Source organism: Eleginops maclovinus, chromosome 19 (assembly GCF_036324505.1).
Source record: "Eleginops maclovinus isolate JMC-PN-2008 ecotype Puerto Natales chromosome 19, JC_Emac_rtc_rv5, whole genome shotgun sequence".
NCBI lineage: Eukaryota > Metazoa > Chordata > Actinopteri > Perciformes > Eleginopidae > Eleginops > Eleginops maclovinus.
This window is the reverse complement of record NC_086367.1, coordinates 3,154,632-3,175,866: the sequence shown is the minus strand read 5'-3', so window position 1 is coordinate 3,175,866 and position 21,235 is coordinate 3,154,632. Positions and strand designations below refer to the sequence as shown.

At 40.1% G+C, this 21,235-nt stretch overlaps 1 protein-coding gene across 1 annotated transcript in view; it reads left to right on the top strand.

The window, feature by feature from the left end:
• Positions 1 to 15,759, top strand: part of gabra2a (gamma-aminobutyric acid type A receptor subunit alpha2a) — a 40,305-nt gene extending 24,546 nt beyond the window's left edge. The window contains exons 5-10 of the mRNA XM_063908066.1: positions 1,675 to 1,895; positions 3,643 to 3,725; positions 5,438 to 5,581; positions 6,819 to 6,971; positions 11,261 to 11,463; positions 13,383 to 15,759. Of these exons, the coding sequence (XP_063764136.1) occupies positions 1,675 to 1,895; positions 3,643 to 3,725; positions 5,438 to 5,581; positions 6,819 to 6,971; positions 11,261 to 11,463; positions 13,383 to 13,685 (1,107 nt within the window). The 3' untranslated portion in view covers positions 13,686 to 15,759. The remainder of the gene's footprint in view (positions 1 to 1,674; positions 1,896 to 3,642; positions 3,726 to 5,437; positions 5,582 to 6,818; positions 6,972 to 11,260; positions 11,464 to 13,382) is intronic.
• Positions 15,760 to 21,235: the final 5,476 nt, after the last annotated feature.

Sequence of the window (21,235 nt, the reverse complement as noted above, 5' to 3'; positions counted from 1 at the left end):
GGTTTTCACAAACTGTTGCTGGTATTTTGGCCCATTCCTCCATGCAGATCTCCTCTACAGCAGTGATGTTTTGGGGCTGTCGCTGGGCAACACAGACTTTCAACTCCCTCCAAAGATTTTCTATGGGGTTGAGATCTGGAGACTGGCTAGGCCACTCCAGGACCTTGAAATGCTCCACTCCTTCGTTGCCCTGTCGGTGTGTTTGGGATCATTGTCATGCTGAAAGACCCAGCCACGCTTCATCTTCAGTGCCCTTGCTGATGGAAGGAGGTTTTCACCCAAAATCTCACGATACATGGCCCCATTCATTCTTTCATTTACACGGATCAGTCGTCCTGGTCCTTTGCAGAAAAACAGCCCAAAGCCTGATGTTTCCACCCCCATGCTTCACAGTAGGTATGGTGTTCTTTGGATGCAACTCTGCATTCTTTCTCCTCCAAACACGAAGAGTTGAGTTTTTACCAAAAAGTTCTATTTTGGTTTCATCTGACCATATGACATTCTCCCAATCCTCTTCTGGATCATCCAAATGCCCTCTAGAAAACTGCAGACGGGCCTGGACATGTACTGGCTTAAGCAGGGGGACAGGTCTGGAACTGCAGGACTTAAGTCCCTGGCGGCGTAGCGTGTTACTGATGGTAGCCTCTGTTACTTTGGTCCCAGCTCTCTGCAGGTCATTCACTAGGTCCCCCCGAGTGGTTCTGGGATTTTTGCTCACCGTTCTTGTGATCATTTTGACCCCACGGGGTGAGATCTTGCGTGGAGCCCCAGATCGAGGGAGATTAGCAGTGGTCTTGTATGTCTTCCATTTTCTAATAATTGCTCCCACAGTTGATTTCTTCACACCAAGCTGCTTACCTATTGCAGATTCAGTTTTCCCAGCCTGGTGCAGGTCTACAATTTTGTCTCTGGTCTCCTTTGACAGCTCTTTGGTCTTGGCCATAGTGGAGTTTGGAGTATGACTGTTTGAGGTTGTGGACAGGTGTCTTTTATACTGATAACGAGTTCAAAAAGGTGCCATTAATACAGGTAACGAGTGGAGGACAGAGGAGCCTCTTAAAGAAGAAGTTACAGGCCTGTGAGAGCCAGAAATCTTGCTTGTTTGTAGGTGACCAAATACTTATTTTACCGAGGAATTTACCAATTAATTCATTAAAAATCCTACAATGTGATTTCCTGGATTGTTTCCCCCATTCTGTCTCTCAGAGTTGAAGTGTACCTATGATAAAAATTACAGGCCTCTCTCATCTTTTTAAATGGGAGAACGTGCACAATTGGTGGCTGACTAAATACTTTTTTGCCCCACTGTATGTGTCATAAAAACATCAGTTCCTAACAGGTAGCTAAATGAAACCACTAAACGTCATCACACCGAACATTAGCCACCTTTAGCTTAGCGGTGGTGACTCCCATCCATGCTCCTGTGATGTACTTTTGTTTAAAGTTTTTCACTCGTTACAAATAACTCCATAGTTACATACAGACATGCAGACCAATATCAGCAGCTAGTGACCTCAGAGTTTTGCCTAGCAACGGTACCAGTGCCAGAATCATGGCGGTTCACCTGTGGCCCAATGGCATGTCTTGCTAACTGCATGAAGCTAACAGAACAGGGCATCAATGATGAGTTACACCTGTGCAGCCTCTTCTAACCCCGCTTGGTCTCTCCCTCAGGAGTACACGGTTGATGTTTTCTTCCGCCAGAGTTGGAAGGATGAGCGATTAAAGTTCCACGGACCGATGAACATTCTTCCTCTCAACAACCTGATGGCCAGTAAGATCTGGACACCTGACACGTTCTTCCACAACGGCAAGAAATCAGTCGCCCACAACATGACCATGCCCAACAAGCTGCTGAGGATCATGGAGGACGGAACCTTGCTCTACACTATGAGGTAGACGGTTTTACAATGCTAGTGTTAATATCGTAATGGCTATTTGTAGCTAAACAGAACACATGACTTAAGTCACTCAATATCTGACTATGCAATCCAGACAAGCAAAGAATAATGTTCTCGGGTATAAGAACTTTTAAAATTAAAAATGACATCTCTCACTCTTTAAATATGTCCGCAAATATAATTTCAACCAGTCAACCATCCAGGCTTGAGAATTAAAGGATTACATGTTATGGGATTACTTAATCAGGATACAAAAAACAAGTAACTATATTCCTGTATAGTCACAAAATGAGAATGTAATCGAATTACCTTTTTTGTTTTTCTAAAAATTGGAAATTACTAGCAGGATTACAGTGTCCTAAAAAGAGCATCTAATGTTTATTGTAAAGGATCAGATGTTCCCTCTCCTCTGTCAGCTGTTCTGTTCTGTAGGCTAATACTTTAAGAGGGAATCTATACGCCTACTGCCTGAATCTGCTTCTTTCTTTCTTTGGCTCATTTGTTCTGTTTTTAATTCAGCAGGTGAACCAATATGTTCATAGAATAGTGTGTGTGAGTAACTTAACTGTGTGTATTGGACTAAAATGGAGCATTTTCTGTCAGTTCAGATTTTATTTCAGCTTTTTCAAACTATAGCACAGTATGTGCTCACTTGTTTCATTTTACAGCATTTGATAATGAGGGTACATAAAGTAACATCAAATACTTTATCTTTTCTTATCACATTTTTTTATTCATACAATCACAAAAAATACAGCTTAAAATACTAAAAATACAGAAATAATATAAACAATAGGATGATCAGACAAGAAGACTAAACTTAGGAAAATACATAAAAATAAACCCTCCCACCCCCCATCCCAGGACCTCTCAGGACCAATGACTGCAATCAGTTAAGATGGCTAGATCCGCTCCTTCAATTTTTCACAGAATACATTTTTAAAGTGACCCTCCCAACCCTGCAGCCAGTTCATGTTAACACATAAATCATGAACTGTGTTTGACAAATAACACTATATTTTGACCTGATGAAACATGGATGAAAATAGAGATATTAAGTAAGTAAAAGTCCTCCTAGTAATAGACCCAATTTCATGGCAATCGATCCAATAGCTGTAGTGATATTTAAGTCTTCCAGCAACTGACACTGCCATAGATAAAGTAGCTCTATGGATAGCAGTAGCAGTTGGTTTTGGCTATAAACACATATGGACACTTTGTTCTGTGCCCTTAAAAAACAGAGTGCATCATCTATCCTCCATTTAATAAATCACAACTATGATATAGGTACTTAAACTTTTGAGATACTATTATTCTACTCTGGGTTTCAGATTACATTTCATTTCCTAATGTCACTTTATGGTCATAGCGTTCAAGTCTCAGCAACAACATAATAACTAATACTTACAGTTGACAAGGTGAATAGGGTTATAAATAGGACTCCAAAACAAAGCAGAGGTGTCTTTACCGGTGCCTTCAAATAGAATAAAAAACAAAATCAATAGTGTGCAGAAGTATTTTTCAGGTTCTCCCAGCTGTATGGGTGAAGTCTTAAATTCCTCTATGCACCACTGAACAAAGCAGATAGAATGATATTTCTCTATGCGTATTTGTGTGTGTGTGTGTGTGTGTGTGTGTGTGTGTGTGTGTGTGTGTGTGTGTGTGTGTGTGTGTGTGTGTGTGTGTGTGTGTGTGTGTGTGTGTGTGTGTGTGTGTGTGTGTGTGTGTGTGTGTGCTTTAGGTTAACGGTTCAAGCTGAGTGCCCCATGCACCTTGAGGACTTCCCAATGGATTCCCACTCGTGTCCTCTGAAGTTTGGCAGCTGTAAGTGTGTGCACCTTTGCATCATTTAAGGGGGGCAGTGTACAGGATATGATATTGTTAATAATGCATCCACGGTCTGTATAGTTTGGGATGTTTATTGCAGATGTCAGAAAACCACTAGCACCATCTCCTTGTCCTCATTGCAAACAAAGGCCAAAAACATGTCCCCAATCGAGAGGCATCGGTAACTTATTCACACTGCTTTTGTATTTTTAGCATTAATGATTATGTTTTCTACGCTCCAATACAGTAGCAATCTAAGCATTTCAATGTTTGCTTTAAAGGTCTCCTATTATGCTATATTTGAATAATATATCATAGGGCCACATCTATACAAAACATGTCTGTGAAGTGTTTTGCTCAAAATTCCAAACAGATCACTCATTGTAGCATGCCTCATCCCCCTCTATTTCAGCCCTGTTCCTGAAGTGCTGATTCTGTGACTGTCGCTTTAAATTTGAGCTGAGCTGAAGCTGGCCACGCCCCTTTGGAGCGTCATGCAGCTCTGTCTGAAGAGAGAAGTTTCTAAAGGAGAAACTCAGCTAAACACTGCTGTGATTAAACGCCATATTATGTTCCAAACCACATCCAGCATTATTTCTGAAACCCTCTCAGTGGTTACCACTAGAACAGAGACATTATATGTATTATATATACAACAACCCTAAGTGCTGCGGAGGGGATTCAGCTCGCGACTGTATATGGGGGCTGATAGGTTGGGACGTGTCACATGGGGGGGACTTTTCCAAGATTTTGGTTATGATGTCATAACCGACACAAATCTGGATCAGCTAGTTTGTTCCCCCGTTTTTAGAGATGTTGGTAAGGAGGAAAAGAGAGAGGGTTGACACTTTGATATTATCCTTACACTCCGGGGACACATATTTATGTATAAAAGACAGCAAAAAGTTTATTTTGCATAATAGGGGACCTTTAAAATCACAAACGTCCCAAAGAAATAACAATCAACATCATTTTTTTTGTATATCACAGTGAAAAAAAAAAACAAAGTCACTTTTCACAGGAGAAAACACAGTGACGCATAAGAATACAAGAAATTCACTTCTTGTATTCTTCCACAAAATATGTGAATATACAACCGCTGAATGAACCACCCAATACTATACTGTTCATGAAGTAAAAAAAAACGAAATTACAGGTGAGACTCTGTAATTATACCTCTGTTGAAGTCAGGATGGGTGATCTGTAAGCAGTACAAGCACTATATTAAATTGTTATATGGTCATTTCCAAAAATATATAAAGCTCCGGAACAGTCCAAATTTGTTCTTAAATCTTTTACTCTACTCTATGGCAGCCAGTCCAGTGTCTGTTGAATTCTAACACAGAGAAAAATTGTCAGTAGTTTATAGAATACAATAAAAAAATATATATATATTATTTAACTAAAAGACATACCTATAAATAATAAATCAAGAGAAGATGATAATGCTGGATATACTGCTACTTTTTTTTTCTTCATGGTGTACTTATCTGTTATTTATTTTACTTATTGTGTTTCTTATAATGCATAACGTGTGCCTACTTTTAGGTCTATTCTCTTCACTTAATCTGCACTATGCTTTTGTACTTCTGATTCTGCTATTTGAGCCAGGAGCCTTGTTAGGGTGCTTCGTTGTGAGATGTGCTGAAAATGATACAAAGGGATTTATATTTCTGGTGTGTTCAATGTCTTCTTGCCCTCTGCCTCAGACGCCTACACTAAGACAGAGGTGACTTATATCTGGACCCGCAATGCCTCCCAGTCCGTGGACGTGGCAGCTGATGGATCCAGACTCAACCAGTACGACTTGGTGGGCCAGACGGTGGGGAAGGAGACCATTAAATCTAGCACTGGTGAGCAGCATGCACTTACTTTAGTCAGAAAAACAGAACTACCATACCAGTGTCTGGACACCATAAAAGGTATGCCCAAATATTTAATTTGCTGATATCCATCTGGACGTCTAAGCTTCTGACTGTACTTAGGCGCTGTGATGCCCCTGTGGGTTTATCTGGAGACGGTGTGGCTGTGGGATGTCTAACCTGGATTGCAGTAACTCAGGGCACCTGGGCCCGGGGCCCTGTAGCTACTTAAAGTCTCCCTGCCACACTAACTCTCGCCCCTATGCTGTTCTCTGCTCCTTCCTGCAGGCACACGGTTTTGGGTTTAGTATGCGGTTACTTTAGTTCTAATTTGTACATCTCAACACCCTCACACATACACGTCCATGCAACCCTCACCCTGCATTTACACTACTGATACCACTGACGTCCACACCTCATCCTTTACTCATTTGTGCATTTCTTTAATTTGGTTAATTAACCACTTATTACTGTCTTTTAAAGTAATAAGTTACATTACATTATTACTGTCTCTGAAATGTAATGCGTTACACTACTTTTGCATTACTTTGAGTTACTTTCACCAAAAATAACAGTATGGCTTTAAATGCTAAAATGTAGTTTACTGCCTCTGCACGGCCCTGTAACCTGTTGTATATGAACGAGTCTCTATGGCAATGTTAGCTCACCTTGTCATTGGTGTGTTAACGGGGATTTTGCTGACAAGCTTTCTAAAAGCCGGTGATTCCACAGAGGACAGAGGCTGCAGATCTTCAACCCTCTGCAACGAGTCTCGCAACTTCTCGGGGTTCAAGCAGCAGACCGAGAGACAGTTACCTTCTGCTGCTTCGGCCTGCGCGCACTCCTGTCTTTCTCTTTTCTTTTCTCTGAGCCTGCAGCTCTGCATTGTGAGCCTGCAGCTCTGCATTGTGAATCTGTTTCTGCAGCTCTCTAAATCAATAGTAAACAGACTTACTGAGTTATTCTACCTGCACAATTATTTCTCTGGTGTTGGAAAGTCTCACGATGTTTGTGAATTCTTAGAAACAAAACACCACATCATTTCAGGTTAAAATGTGTTGTAACTGCGTTACTGAGAATTGTAACGGGTATTATATTACTCACATTTCAGAAGTGATGCGTTATATTAGTGCGTTACAGCAAAAAGTAATACATTACTGTAACTCTGCTACTTTTGTAACGCGTTACACCCAACTCTGGTCCTCACTCAGCTGATCTTCCTCCTCAGGTGAATACACGGTGATGACAGCGCACTTCCATCTGAAGAGGAAGATCGGATACTTTGTTATCCAGACGTATCTGCCCTGCATCATGACCGTCATCCTCTCTCAGGTCTCCTTCTGGCTCAACAGAGAGTCGGTGCCAGCCAGAACTGTTTTTGGTGAGTGGTTCATTTTCATATTTCATAGAGAAAAAAAAGGAAATAGATCTTAAACATGGCTATACGCTACAGTAAATGTATCCATCATTATACACTTTCGAAGTCACATGATTCCATCTTCAACTTAACAGTAAATTACACAAAAGACTTAACGTAAAATACAAAAATAACATAGTGAAACCAATGATGAAATTAAATCATGTTATTAAACTAGCGGCACAATGTATGGTGCCAAAAGAAGCCAAAACACTGCTCAATGGTTCTTAATACTCAGGATTAAAAAATTCAGTGGCGATTTTGTATTCCATCTGGAAGATTACAAGATAGTTAAGAAACAAGACATGGATGTTACCAAGTAATCCAGCAGGATTATGCAGGCATGTATTTGATGTCGCAGTGAGGTAATGGATTCACAAAAAAAAACATTTACATAATAATCTATAAGTTGCAAGATAGCAACTTTAAAGCACATGCATGTCCTGTAGGGTTTTTAAATCTGAGTTAGTAGAGTGAGTAGGAATAAGCCAAAAGGAATCAAGGGAGCGTCTTGTCAAGTTTAACAGCGTTTACTTATACAATGAAATGATATGATAAGTTTAAGTTGGGAAAATGACATAATTAAACACATAATATTAGTTGATATTGTATTGTCGATGAGTGGGAGCTCTAGCTACGTGCTACTGTGCAGCTACAAACAATAACAACCTGAAACTGGAACTCCAAGGTGTCGCCCAACATCCGGTCCGTGAGGCAACACTACAACAGTGAATCATATCCCTTAAAGTTCCGTCACAATATATTGATTATTCTCACAGTCGTAAAGCACCCCCTGGACCAGGTAGCAGCTGTTAAACACTGTTAGAACAGACATTCACACTGAAGGGTGACAAATAACCCCAGGTCAGATGTATCTCTTTCCACTCACCCCTATCTTGCAGTGGTAAAACACTCCTTTGAAACTTCAGTGTATCAAGGATTACAACATGAAGATAAAACGTAGCATTGTTTGACTTTTTGGGGGACATGGCTTCCCTCAAATGAATGGGAGGTCTGACTCTTTACACACATGGATACTGTTGGTCTAAACGTGACCCTACGTATTCCCTACCTAGAATTGGAGTTAAAGCAAATAAGTTCATGTTCCTTTAATCCTGCGTGCAGCAGGGGGAATTTGTATCCTATTTTGTTATTTTATTTTATCTTTAGAGCCAAAGCCAGTTATGTAAGTGCTGTGTTAAGCGAACAATTTAGACCAGGGGTGTCCAAACTATGGCCTGGGGGCCAAATGCGGCCCACGTTCCATTTTTAATCGATCCTCAGTCAATTAAGAAAGTATAATGAAATATGGCCCACAAATGAAACTTGATGCTTGTCGTATACTGTACCCTCTTAAATAAATGTGTAAACAGATGTAACACAGTAGTATTCATGTGTTAATAAGCCCACGTCATAATTTAAATTCAGTCAATTAAAGATGAAGACATTTTCTAAGAAATCTTAGTTGATAACAATAAAGCCCAAAAACGTATTTAAATAAAAAGCTTGAAATATACGCTTCCTATTTCCTCTTATTATCACCATTGAGAAGCTTCTGTTTTAAGCGATGACCTGCCAACTAAATAAATGAAACCCTATGGAGAGCTGTGCAGGCGTTTGTTTTTTTCTTAAAGTATTTTAAGTATCAAGCATCATTTGACCTATATTTCATTGATTTTGCTAACATATAACTTAACCTATGAGGCATTATACCTCACCTGTAGTGAGGGGCCCAGCCTTTCATATGTTTTTCTGTATGTGGCCCTTGGTGAAAAGATTGGACGCCCCTGGTTTAGACCCTTGGATAAAATACCCGCAGTACCTCAATTTGTTGTGTTCATCCAACCAGAAACCCTTTGCTTCATGTCGTCACCTCTCGTTACTCATTTCCTGTCTATATTCAGCAGTATTTGGAATACAGAATAGGTATCAGTAGATGTAGATGGGTATGTTGAAGGCTGGGAAAAAGAGGCCGATCACATTCACGTTCAAACACAGGCTCTAAAGTTTGGCATCGTGGTGAACCAGCAGGAAGTGTTTCCCCAACACAAACCAACTCCTCCTCTCCTCACCTGAACCTGCAGCTCTTCCCTGCCAGGATTCCCGTTCTGATTGTAAACTGTGAGCCCGTGCTGACGGGTGAACATTTTATCAGGCCGACGCAGGCAGAACACCAGAACAGGGTCACGCTGAACCGAGGCCTCAACCGGCTTATCGGGCTCAGGAGAGCGGACCCACAGCTGCGCTCTGATTTCCTGTTTGGTTGAATGTCAGGCAGCTGTCTGCGGCTGACATAATGCTCTGTTTGCATTTATCCACTGCAGCATAATGCATGCAAATAAAGCCAGTCCTAATCTATTGTGATGAACAGGGCAGCAGCAAAGGTGGTGTTGAAGGCATTTTAATTGCCCCTTAGAATCTACAAATGGCCTACGTCTATTGGTGTTACGACTGACTCGGTGGCAAATAAAACCAGACAGCTAACATGGAATCAAGCTTAGATATGCTGCACATGCTGTCACCATTTCAAGAGTTGAAAATATTTAAACTCTTCAGAAAAGCGCTGGTGATGTCACTGCAGAATTTGAAGGAGAAGATTGTTTTTGGCTATGGCTGTCACACAGAAATTAGCATTACATTCACACTCGATTTTGCTGCCAGTAAGTGTTGAACTTTTATCTCAGTATGTGGATCCTTCGGTTCTTCTTGCGGTATGGATGCCAGACTAAGCGGTAAAGCTCATTCATTGAAAATGTGAGAGCAAGAATCTTCTGGTTGGAGCTCATTGTGAAAAAATTAATACAAAGTAGCCCATAAAAGGCAAGGCAGAAATTCTGTCTTACAAACGTGGTGTCAGGCTGTCAAGACATCGTTTTCATACAAACCGTTGGGAATGTTTTTTGATGAAACGAGAGGCCGTTCCCGTCACCCTTCCAGCACTTTTCTGCCAGAAAAAACGCAATGTGGACACACAGTCTTAGTGTACACTGCCATCTGGAAAAGACATCTGCAGTCAACAGTGACCAGGTGTTCGCTGTAAGCTGGCGCTCCACCCAGACTAGGAACGCAACCAAACAAACCTTCAACAGATGCTTACACCAAAGGGGAGCTTTCATTTTCATATATTTTATTTGAAACTCCCTCTCATACATATTTCCTACATGTTTTTGAACAACTTTTTTTACAATTAAGTTATTTTGTGACGTACCACCCTAGCCGTTTCTCATTTCTCAAATGTTCGCCTCCTCGACTCCTCGGCCCTCCGGTAGTGACCCGGAAATTGATATTAGGCCGCCATGTTGAAGGACATCTCATTCCTCTAAACGCTCATCGAGGAGGCTCTCTAGAGGAGCTATTGTGGTGGAAACTTCTGAAGAGCCAGGTCAGAAAAGGACAGAGAGAGAGATGCAAATGAGCTAAAGATTTACAAGCTTACACAAAATATTCCCTAACAGCTATAACCGAGGATACACTGATGTATCCTCCGGGGATTGTATTTCCAGCAACAGTGAAGTGTGACGCACTGCTGGATTTATCTCAACCGATGACAGCTCTGCAAACTTCCCGATATTAATGTTATTTAGGAGGATCAAACTTTCTGCCTTTCACCGTTTTTTATTAACTAATGATGTCTCCCCTGGATATTAGGCTACTTATATATATATATAAGTGTATGTTTATGTATTATTTAGCATGTCTACAGGATATTCCACAGTTAAATCTGTTAATTTCATGTTATGAGAAATATTTCCCCCTCAGTCCAATCATACCTGCAGCTGTCCACATCTGTAGCCTGTTATTGTCTCGTTATACCACATTGTGAATGAATAAAGTAAATATATCAGTCGTCATGAACACAGTGCTGCTGTGCCTCCTGTCATCATTAATGGACGTCGCTTCCGAATGACCGCTCAGAGGAGAGGATTTTCATTTCTCTAAACGCCTGTTGTGTCCACTCTCTCTCCCCGGGTCCCCGCCTCGACTCCTCCGCTTGCATCTCCTGTGGGCGGGATAGGACGCGAGGCGAGGAGTCGAGGAAGGGAAACTGAGAAATGAGAAATGGCTCTTTTGTCTTTATCTTGACTGGAGTCAGGTTGAAAATGACACCTGACATATAAAACATCAACGCTCCTCTGGGATTTTTGACTTATTTGAGTAAAAAAATATTGTAACAACATTCTCTACTTTTATTAAATATATTTTTTGGTGCTGAATACTGAATGTTTCTCTATGCTTTTGCCCTCTTTACCCAGGTGTAACTACAGTCCTCACAATGACAACCCTGAGTATCAGTGCCCGTAACTCACTGCCAAAAGTGGCCTATGCTACAGCCATGGACTGGTTCATCGCCGTCTGCTACGCCTTCGTCTTCTCTGCACTTATTGAATTTGCTACCGTCAACTACTTCACCAAGCGAGGCTGGGCCTGGGACGGGAAGAGCGTCGTCAATGACAAGGTAGAGCGTTCCTCTTCTGGGTCCATCATAAAGGCCATTAGCAGTCAGGGTATGTGTGGGGTCATGTCGGCTCCAAAGCTACCTTCACATGATCAGCGGTAAAATGAATCTGCGCTGACATTGTTATTTTTTTGCGCTCAAAGTTCAAATAATTGACCTTTCAACACGCGACCAATCAGACAACTGCTGTATGAAGTGTCGTAAGCTAGCAGGAAAGGAGGCACTGTGAGGTAAAACCAGGCAGTTAAGTCAAAAGCTTTGGATTCTCTGCAGTTATCACTTGTGTTTTGGCTGCTGTTTAGTTGAAATTAATACAACTACCATACATTGTCATATAAAGGTTGATAAATAATATTTCCCTCTACTTTTACTACAATCACCTCTACTACAATAGCTCACATGGTTAATTCTATACAACATATATTTCCATATTCCATCCCTCTGCTGCTCTGAGATATTATCAACTGCATTTTGTGTCTAAACCTCTTGTATATATGTGTTGTTTGCAAAAGAGAAATTAATGACAAATATAGGTTCATGTGTATCACTATGTTGTTTCCAGTATTTAGAAAATAAAAAACGGCAGATTTTGCTACAGTTCTCCCCACTACTATCCCCAGTTTATGAAATGCATGAAACTCAGAACATTACTGAGGTTTTCGGAGGTTCCCCACCCCCAATCTCTGGAGGTGCTTTCACACTGTCTTAATGTGACAGGAAGAAAAATGGGGAGTTTCAGAAACTGGCAGCAGCTACTTTTACAGCTGTCGCAGAGGGAAAATGACATACAGTATGTGGTTGTAGTGCTGGATGCATATCAAGCAATCAGATTTCAATTTCTTTCAAAGGCTTTCTTCTTTGCAGCTATTCTATTTAGACAGGGTACAGTAACATATACATCTGCAATTCTATTTGACCCTGTAAAACCTGCCTGAGAACAAACATAGACCATCAAATCCTGGCTCTTTCTGGGGTTAGGTCTGAGACAGCCAGTCGCTAACCTCTTTAGATTGTGTGTTTTAAAGGTATTCTGGCACAGATTGCTTCACTGCTTCCTTTACAGTCTGTGGTATAAATTCTTCTATAGAAATAGTTGAGACCATTCAGGTGTCCTTGTCTTTTCGGTATTCTGCGGGCTAAGTCCATCCCATGCTTGTTTAGGGATCCCTGGGTCCACCTTTTTGCAATAAGGCATATTTGAAGTCTTTTGACAGCCATTGATAGAAGATAGGGAATACTTTGACTTCCTGGGTGTTGATTACACATTCCTAACAGAATTGTAGGAACAGCATGTACACTCTGTCAGCTTATTGGTGTCTCTGCATGAGTCAAAAACATATCCCCGTATGTAGTCCTAAAACAGCACCTGGGATTGGAATCAGTGGCTCTATCCCATACTCAAGTTGTTTTTTTGTACTTTGGCTTTACGTGAATCGTAACCTCATTCAGCTTATTGTTAAGTTACCTTGCATTTACCAAGTAATTCATAAATTCTACTTTGGTTATTTTGTTGTATGTTAAGCTTCTGTCAATAACATGCCACACTTTCTGTATAGCGGCGTCACATCGTCACATTACCTTATTGGATCTTTAACAATGATTGAAAAAACTGCTAAAATGAGTAGCTCAAAGAAGTGCCTTATCATTTATTTAATATATTTCTCAGTTATTTTCATTTAAATGGATAATGGGACAGTAACACTATATATTGATATTGATGAATGGTGATTGTCCCTACAAAATACAATTATACAGGAAACAGAATTTCTGCTTGAGAGAAACTGGGGCAGTTTATTCTAGTTAGTGAAAATATACATTATGCTGACTGTTTCATGCTTGCCATTATTGCAAATTATTGATATTTATAAAGTAGGAATATTCACTTTTAAATGTCTAACCTTGAAGCCTTTTCCCCACAGAAAAAGGAGGCAGCAGTGATGAAGAAGAACAACGCCTATGCTGTAGCTGTGGCTAACTACGCTCCAAACATCACGAAAGACTCCACGCTGCCCACCATCTCCAAGTGCGGTCTGACCGATAACAACAAGACTGCAGGGGAGAAAAAGCCTGAGCACAACAAGAAAACCTTCAACAGCGTCAGCAAGATCGACCGCATCTCCCGCATCATGTTCCCCGTGCTGTTTTCAAGCTTTAACCTGGTCTACTGGGCCACCTACCTGAACAGAGAACCAGTCATTAAAGACATGGACCCTGCCAAATGAATAGTACAGGACTCACAACAAACTCGCCAATTCAGGACTTATTCTGTTGGTATTCATTTGACATGTATAGTGTACATCCATAGAGAATTGTGTTCTCTCTTGCCTTACTGATTTTTGGATCGAAGCAGGTGACATCATAACTGGGTTACAATAAACCTGAGAGATCACACAGGAGTAAGCCAGGCATCTCTACCAGGTTATAGTCAGGATACATTTAGTTCCAGATACCCAAACAGAAAGGAATGGAAACGTATGCTTCCTCTTGGATCTCAATAAAACCATACATTGCGATAAAAAAAGACATTTCCTCCGAATTATGGTTTCCAAATGTGATGTTTATGAAAGGTTATGGTAACATCAGAAAACAATACTGCAAAAACTAGAGAAAAAACAGCGTTTAAAGGTGCAGTAATCAGAATCTTTATATTTCCAATGGATCAAACTCATAGAGATTGAACTAGATCAAGAACTAGAACAAATATTTTTCACTAACTCTCTTTACTCAGCAGCAACTGTTTGTGAAAAAGCTCTGATAAAGCCACTGTACTGTTTTCTGCTCTACAGCAAACAGCAGACACAGTGAAAGACTAGCATGACAACGTTATTAGCATTAAACAACGAAAGACAGTAAGAGACTATCTGGGGGACATAGTTAGCATTTGGCAGCTAACGACACAGTAAGAGACTTAGCGGCTGAAGAGACACATTTCTTTCAGAATTGGAGACTTAACAGAGTTAACCAAAAAATAATATTGGACCATTATTCATAATAACATTTATGCCTACTATATAGGAAATATTTTGCCAACATATTTGTCAGGTCCCAAAATGTATATGGTTGTGGTATGCACTTGCACTATTGGTTAACGCTCCAAGACACTGTGCATGATAGACTAAGGGGCGGGACATCTCTAAGCTGTTGACCAATCACAACAGATCCCGCCAGCTAACCAATCAGAGCAGACTGGGCTCTGGTTTCAGACAGAGGGTGAAAAGAGGTGCTGCAGCACAGGCAGTATGAGAAAAATAAAGAGATTTTTGAACATTAAAGCATGGAGACATGTCCCAGGAGAGGCATTAAATACTGATATGAAACTGAAAATGAGCAGGAGAGGCCCCTTTTACATATTTAACATGGAAAATCAGCAATTTATTATCCAAGGATCCTTTCTTCATTATTGTGTGATGATGTTCTGATGGATAATGGAAGCCATAGTTACAAGAAAATGTCTCTTGAGTTTATTTATCATCCCCATGTCAATTAATTTGGAATCTTAACAGTTTTTTCATTAAAGAACTTCATTAGGCAGTGGGGAGTTAAGAAACATTAGGTCAGCACAAAACATCAACCATCCCCTCCAATGATTTCTGATTGCTTCTCAGTCTCTTTGTTTATACGCAACTTTTATATCTGTTCTATTAACATGAATACCACATCAGACAATTTGCTGGGAACTTATTTAACACCGCGGCTTCACCACAGTCACACCCAGGGCTGCACGGTGCTCTGTACCTCTGTATCTGGCTCACTCTGTAGCTTCTGTACAGCTCTGTAGACTGTGTCACACTGTGGAAGATGATTATGACTGTAAATGTGTGAGAATGCATGTAGAAATATAAAATTGATATACAATGTAGCAGAAAAAAGGGACCAACACAAATTGAATAGCCTCAACCTCGGAAAAAGAAACTGTCGATTAAACTGCATTCATTAAATGTTTTCGTTTTTTTATGTGTAAACGTTTTTGAAATATTTATATTTATACGTATATAAACTCTGTGCTTTGTTTAACACACTTTTCAAATCTATATATTTTAGATGAGAATTGTTCCAGAAATGATTATGTTTTAGATGTCGAAGTAATAAAGCTCTTCCTGATTCCCTTGACCAATAATATATGCTTGTAATATTCACCGAGAACAAATCTGTGTCATTCTGTTTTTAGCTGGGCAAAACGAAAATGTTCCTTAAAAGCTAACGTGTGAAAACTAAAAGATAAAACCCTTGCAGGGATATCTAGTATGAGTCCTAAAATTCGGAAATGAGCTAGCATTTTAGCATTTCCTGTTACGTTGTCCCAGTCACCTGTTTTTTAAAGTGTTTTTTGTTTTTGCAATTTTAACATTTTCTTCTATTACATAAAATACGTCAGTCAATACCCCACTGGTGAATGTCTGAAGTTTCTGTCCTACGACGATGGCTAAAACAAGTGGCTAAGACCAAACGTCACCACGCCGAACATTAGCCGCCTTTAGCTTAGCATTGATGAGTTGAGGTGAACCTTAGTTTCTTTATAGCTGAATGTTAGCTTTTTTCTTCTGGCGATTGCAATAACACTTCAGGTTTTATAAACTGGTGTTAATATGTGAATGTTATGCTGAACGGAACGATGTTAGTATCATAAATGTGTGTTTAAAACAGATCTTATTTTCTGCAATATTCTTAAATTCAAGAGAAAATTCCATCAATTTTCTGTTGAAGAGGACCTTGCAATACTAAATTCCGGGTCGTTCTGCAAGAAAATGTCTTCACTGCAGCACTCTATTGTCAGCAACAACACGTACACACTCAGTATGGACTTTGGTCACTTTATAACTGCTGGTATTCTCTAAAGAGGACTCCTTGGAGTGATGTTTGACATCATTTGAGACTGACAGTTCGTTGAGCATGAGTCAGTGGAGGGAAAGATCAAGGAGGCCATTCACAGCCTAGACCGTTTCTAACTGTGCCATCATGTTGCAGAAAACACAGAATCAGGCCATATATTAAGAAGTTGAAATAAATAACTCCACTTCCATTTACAATTAAACATTTCTGCCCAAGTGTTAGCAGTGAAAGCAGGGGACATCAAAAGTAGAAACATCTTAGTCTTAACACTTTCACAGTGATTCAAGCTAGCAGTGTTGACAGCTAGCTAGCTATCGGCATCTACTGTTAGCAGATGTTAGCAGTTAGCCTTTCTGTCCATCAGGAAAGGCAAAACAGCTGGGACCAGAGAAAAAAGAATCCTTAAAATGTGTTCCACTGTCTTAAGTAGTCGCCACAGGGCATCACCACTGGCCAGCGTTACATATTGAAGGAGCAGACACTCAGGGCGAGAGTGTTACTGACAGAGAAATCATGCTCCCTGATACAAGTCAGTGTAGCATCCAGATTATGGTAGACTACTTTGGTAGATAATGATATTCTTTTGGGCGTGATACATTTTACTGGTGGAATAGCATGTATCATTGACTGTAGGTAACAAGATTACAATTTTTCACTTATGTTTAAATCAATCAATCAATCAATCAATATATATATATATATATATATATATATATATATACACAGCCCAATATCATACATTACACATTTGTAGCAGAAGTATTTACAAACTTCACAACAAATTACTTTATCTTCAGACCATCGAGGCGCCAAGTCTGTAAACCTGTTGCTGTGGTGCCAAAACGCCTTCCTCATGGTACAATAATGATTCAGATTACCCTTAATACTATGAATACTGACCATGGTTTGAACTCGCTATGTTGGATTAAAGAGAATAATGATATCCAAGACGACTGATAAAGTGGATTAGCTCAGATCAGGGCTCATTTGAAAGCAGATAAGGTTTGACCTGCTGGTAGAACCAATGAAAAGTTGACGAAAAGCGTCAAGATCTATCCTTTTGGGACCATAAATAGCTTGTAGCTGTGAAGATATAATTACTCTGTACCAAAGTGATGATTGTTCACACTGTGCTACTACGTGGAAAATCCTGGACTGTGGAATTAACCAAATGTAAGTTTACTCGGTACAAAGGTGCCTATTTATCCTTCAACACACGCACAGACAAATGCACGCATGCACACACACACACACACACACACACACACACACACACACACACACACACACACACACACACACACACACACACACACACACACACACACACACACACACACACACACACACACACACACTGACATCCAAATCCTAACAGTGCTTAGATCCACATTGCTGTTAAATGGTGAGTGTTGCTGAAGCGGCTGTAATCAGACTCAGCACGTATCAGCACATTTACCCTCCTGTCTGCACTTATCCTCAGCCTTTGATCTGCAGCAGCATCACCCTATCCTCACTGCTGGCTCACCTTTCAGAGGATTTCATCTGCCCATTAAACACTATGAGCTATGCAATAATTGGCTACGGACACAAATAAAGACTGACTCGAAATAAAGGGGATCATTTCATATTAAAAAAAAAACAACTGAACTCTAGCTTCTCCATCAATAGGCGGTAAAATCGACATGAAAGTGACATTCAAACCATATATGCACATCGTAATAGGAAAATACACTGTATTAATTGAGTGCTTTTCCAGCATTCACACCCCTTTATACAGAGGAGAATGCTGCCAATGGTGCTCCTGCTCAGAGACTAACATTCAGACACACTCACACACCACTAGCAATTTGGAGCAACTCTGGGTTAAATATTTTGCCTAAAGACATCTTGACATGTTGACTGAATGGGCTGGGAATGAAACCACCGACCTTCCGATTAGAAGACGGCCTAACTTCTTAGCCAACGTGTAGTTTTTTAAAACAAAAATACAGACTCTTATACATTCCCATGCACAGACCTTGTCATGTAAATACAGTATTGCTGCAGATGTCAGTATGACTCATATCATGACATTACTCACACACACACACACACACGCAGAGTGAGTCTACAGTCCTTTAGGGGAGTCTTATCTGAGGTGGAGAAGCTGTAGCCAGAGGCCTGAGTTGTCCACACTCATCTAAGAATACCCCCCCTCCCCTCACACACACCTCCACCCATACACCCTCACAATCGACCCCACACTTCTGAATCCAGGGCTGCAGCTGACAACTCCTTAGCACCCTCTTCTTATGCTTAAATTGTATTATATCTTTTATTGGACATTTGAAGTTAGATTCATATGTTCATACAAATATCTTTATGTTGTCTTATATTGCATAATTCTTAGTTTAACTACATTTATTTGTACATGTTTTTATTTATTTATCTGTTTTTTCATTTCAAAACCCGACCTTCCCCAGGGGCGAATAAGAGGATATTTTGATGATGACTAAAGTCTGGCACACAGAAAGATAGGAGAGGTGTTGTTTCATTGAACTTACTATAGTGCATTTATGGGAATAATAAAGCTAAACAGATTAACTGAAAAACCTTAACACAGATATACAGCTTGAAGGTTTTTTGCTGAACCTATTGTACCTTGCAGTTGTTAAACCAAATGTCATCCCGCCCTGGAGACAATAAGAGTGTTGGGTTGGATTTGCATGACTAAAAATTGAAAGTGGAAAATTGTAATTCTTGATTTGAATTTGATGTAGGTAAAAGTTTGAAAAGATAGTACGCATCTGTGGTTTATCAGTTCTTTTATTAATTGCTTTACTGGACCAATTGGTGCTAGCTGGTGCAGTTTCCCACCCTGAATTTTTTGACTGTTATAAATACACTATCCAGGTACTTAAAGTGCACTGCATTTTCCCACTATTTTTACATTTGTGTATGATTTGAGATGCAGCAAGGGACTGCAGGTTGTATTTGAACCATGGCCCAGACTGAGCACACAGGGTGCCAATGTTCCATGAGAGTTCAAAGTCCCTAAACTGAACTATTCCTTCACCGTCTTTTGTCTTCCAGTCTGAGGAGTTGGGGGACATGAAGATGAGGTCACACAAATCAGAATTGCGGCTCGGGCAGTGACTAATTATAATTTTAAAAATTGGTTTAATTCGTTTTTGCATATTAAATTACCTGGCTTTTGTTCTGACTTTTGACATGCTGTAGCTTTGATACAACCAGCTTGTCAGAGTTTTAAAAAAAAACAGCAATAGACAATGGTGTTGTAAGGGGGTGAGTAGGTGAGCACATTTTTACTCATGCTGTCCTCACGGCAAGAAGGAACAATTAGACAGAAACCAAAGGACAACGACAACCTTTACTCCAGGATGTCTTCTGTCAATGTTGTTTCTGTCTGCTGATTCAAAACCAGTTCACATATGTCTCTGGAGTAAGGCCATGGAACTGGTCAGCCAGTTTTTTGATCTGGTCTGAAGTTCCTTCTCCCTGCTGGAAAGACCCTCTTTCTTCTGCTGTTCCACTGTTCCTACTGTTTTCACATCCTTTCCTCCTTCCTCTTTATGTATCTACGCAGGGTTGACCTGTCAATGTTATTGCCCCTGCTCTGATGGATTCTCCAGCCTTGCCAAAAGTGTCCAAAAGCTACTTTTCTATCTTAGTCCTTCCTACTAATCTTTAGCTAAATGATCCACGTGGTTTTACACCTTGCTTAATAGCTAACATGTACGATACACATTGTAATACCTGGATACATTTGCTTTGACAGAACAGTAATTATACCTGACATGTTGAAAATGTACTTTGACGAGCAGAACATGGTTTATTGTGAAACACATTTACCAATTTACAATGAGATTCTCTCCATCACAGTCAAATTTAAATGTTGGATGCTTCCTGAATTTATGGGCAAATGTGCACAGCTCCCTAGATAAAGGGGGTGGGTCAACTAACCCCACTCTCCCCTAAAACTCAGATCTTAAATATAAAAAGAGCAGCAGCCCTGGCCTGTTTGAAAACACTGTTATCACGTAAGAATTGTCTACCTTTTCTCACTATATATATTTAAATATGAATCTGATCCGAAAAAAAAGAGAACTATATGAAATATTTCATTGCATGAGAGTATCATCCTGTTTGTTTTGGAGTGCAGGACAGTTAATGCAACATCTTGCTGCCCGGAATGAACGTTCAGGATAAAATCCATTAGTATAACATAAACATGATCAAAGTGAAGAAAATGTGTCTTCTTGTTAACAAATGGAGACCCTAACCACTACTGTGTTACAAACAGCTGCGGAATTTTTATTTTATTTTATTGTATTCTCTAAACTACTGCAAACTTTTCTCTGTGTGGGAATTGCACAGACACTGGACTGGCTGCCATACATAGAGAAAGATTAAAGAACAATTTGTGGTCTCTTAATTTTTGCTGGAGCTGTACGTCATATCCTCGTCCTCTGTGCCACAGAGCTCCATTGTCGTTGAAACTCATCAGAGACACAAAGTGTAACTCTGCAGTGCATCATGGGAAGTGCTGATGCTACAGACTGGAGGCTTTGATGAAATGATAAAAGCAAGTGGGAGCTGAAATTGGTTTCTCTCATATCATCTTCTTCATGCTATTTAGGCAGGAACAATACATTGAAACAGTTCCTTAGCAACAGTAATGATATTTCCCCCACAGGAAGTTTATGTCTCATGAAATATATTTGATTTATTTGAATGTGTTTCCTGGGTGCGATTAAAGAGAAGTGATTACGATTGAGCAAAGTAATACAGTTGTGTTTTGGGTGATTGACAGGTGTCTCTGCCAATCACAGTCTGCAGTTTGCTTGTCAGCTATTAGTCCACTCTATCTCTTCTAAATTCAGTTTTCCATGCCTACAATTACTGATAATAAAGATGATAGTAATTATAGCGAGGATGG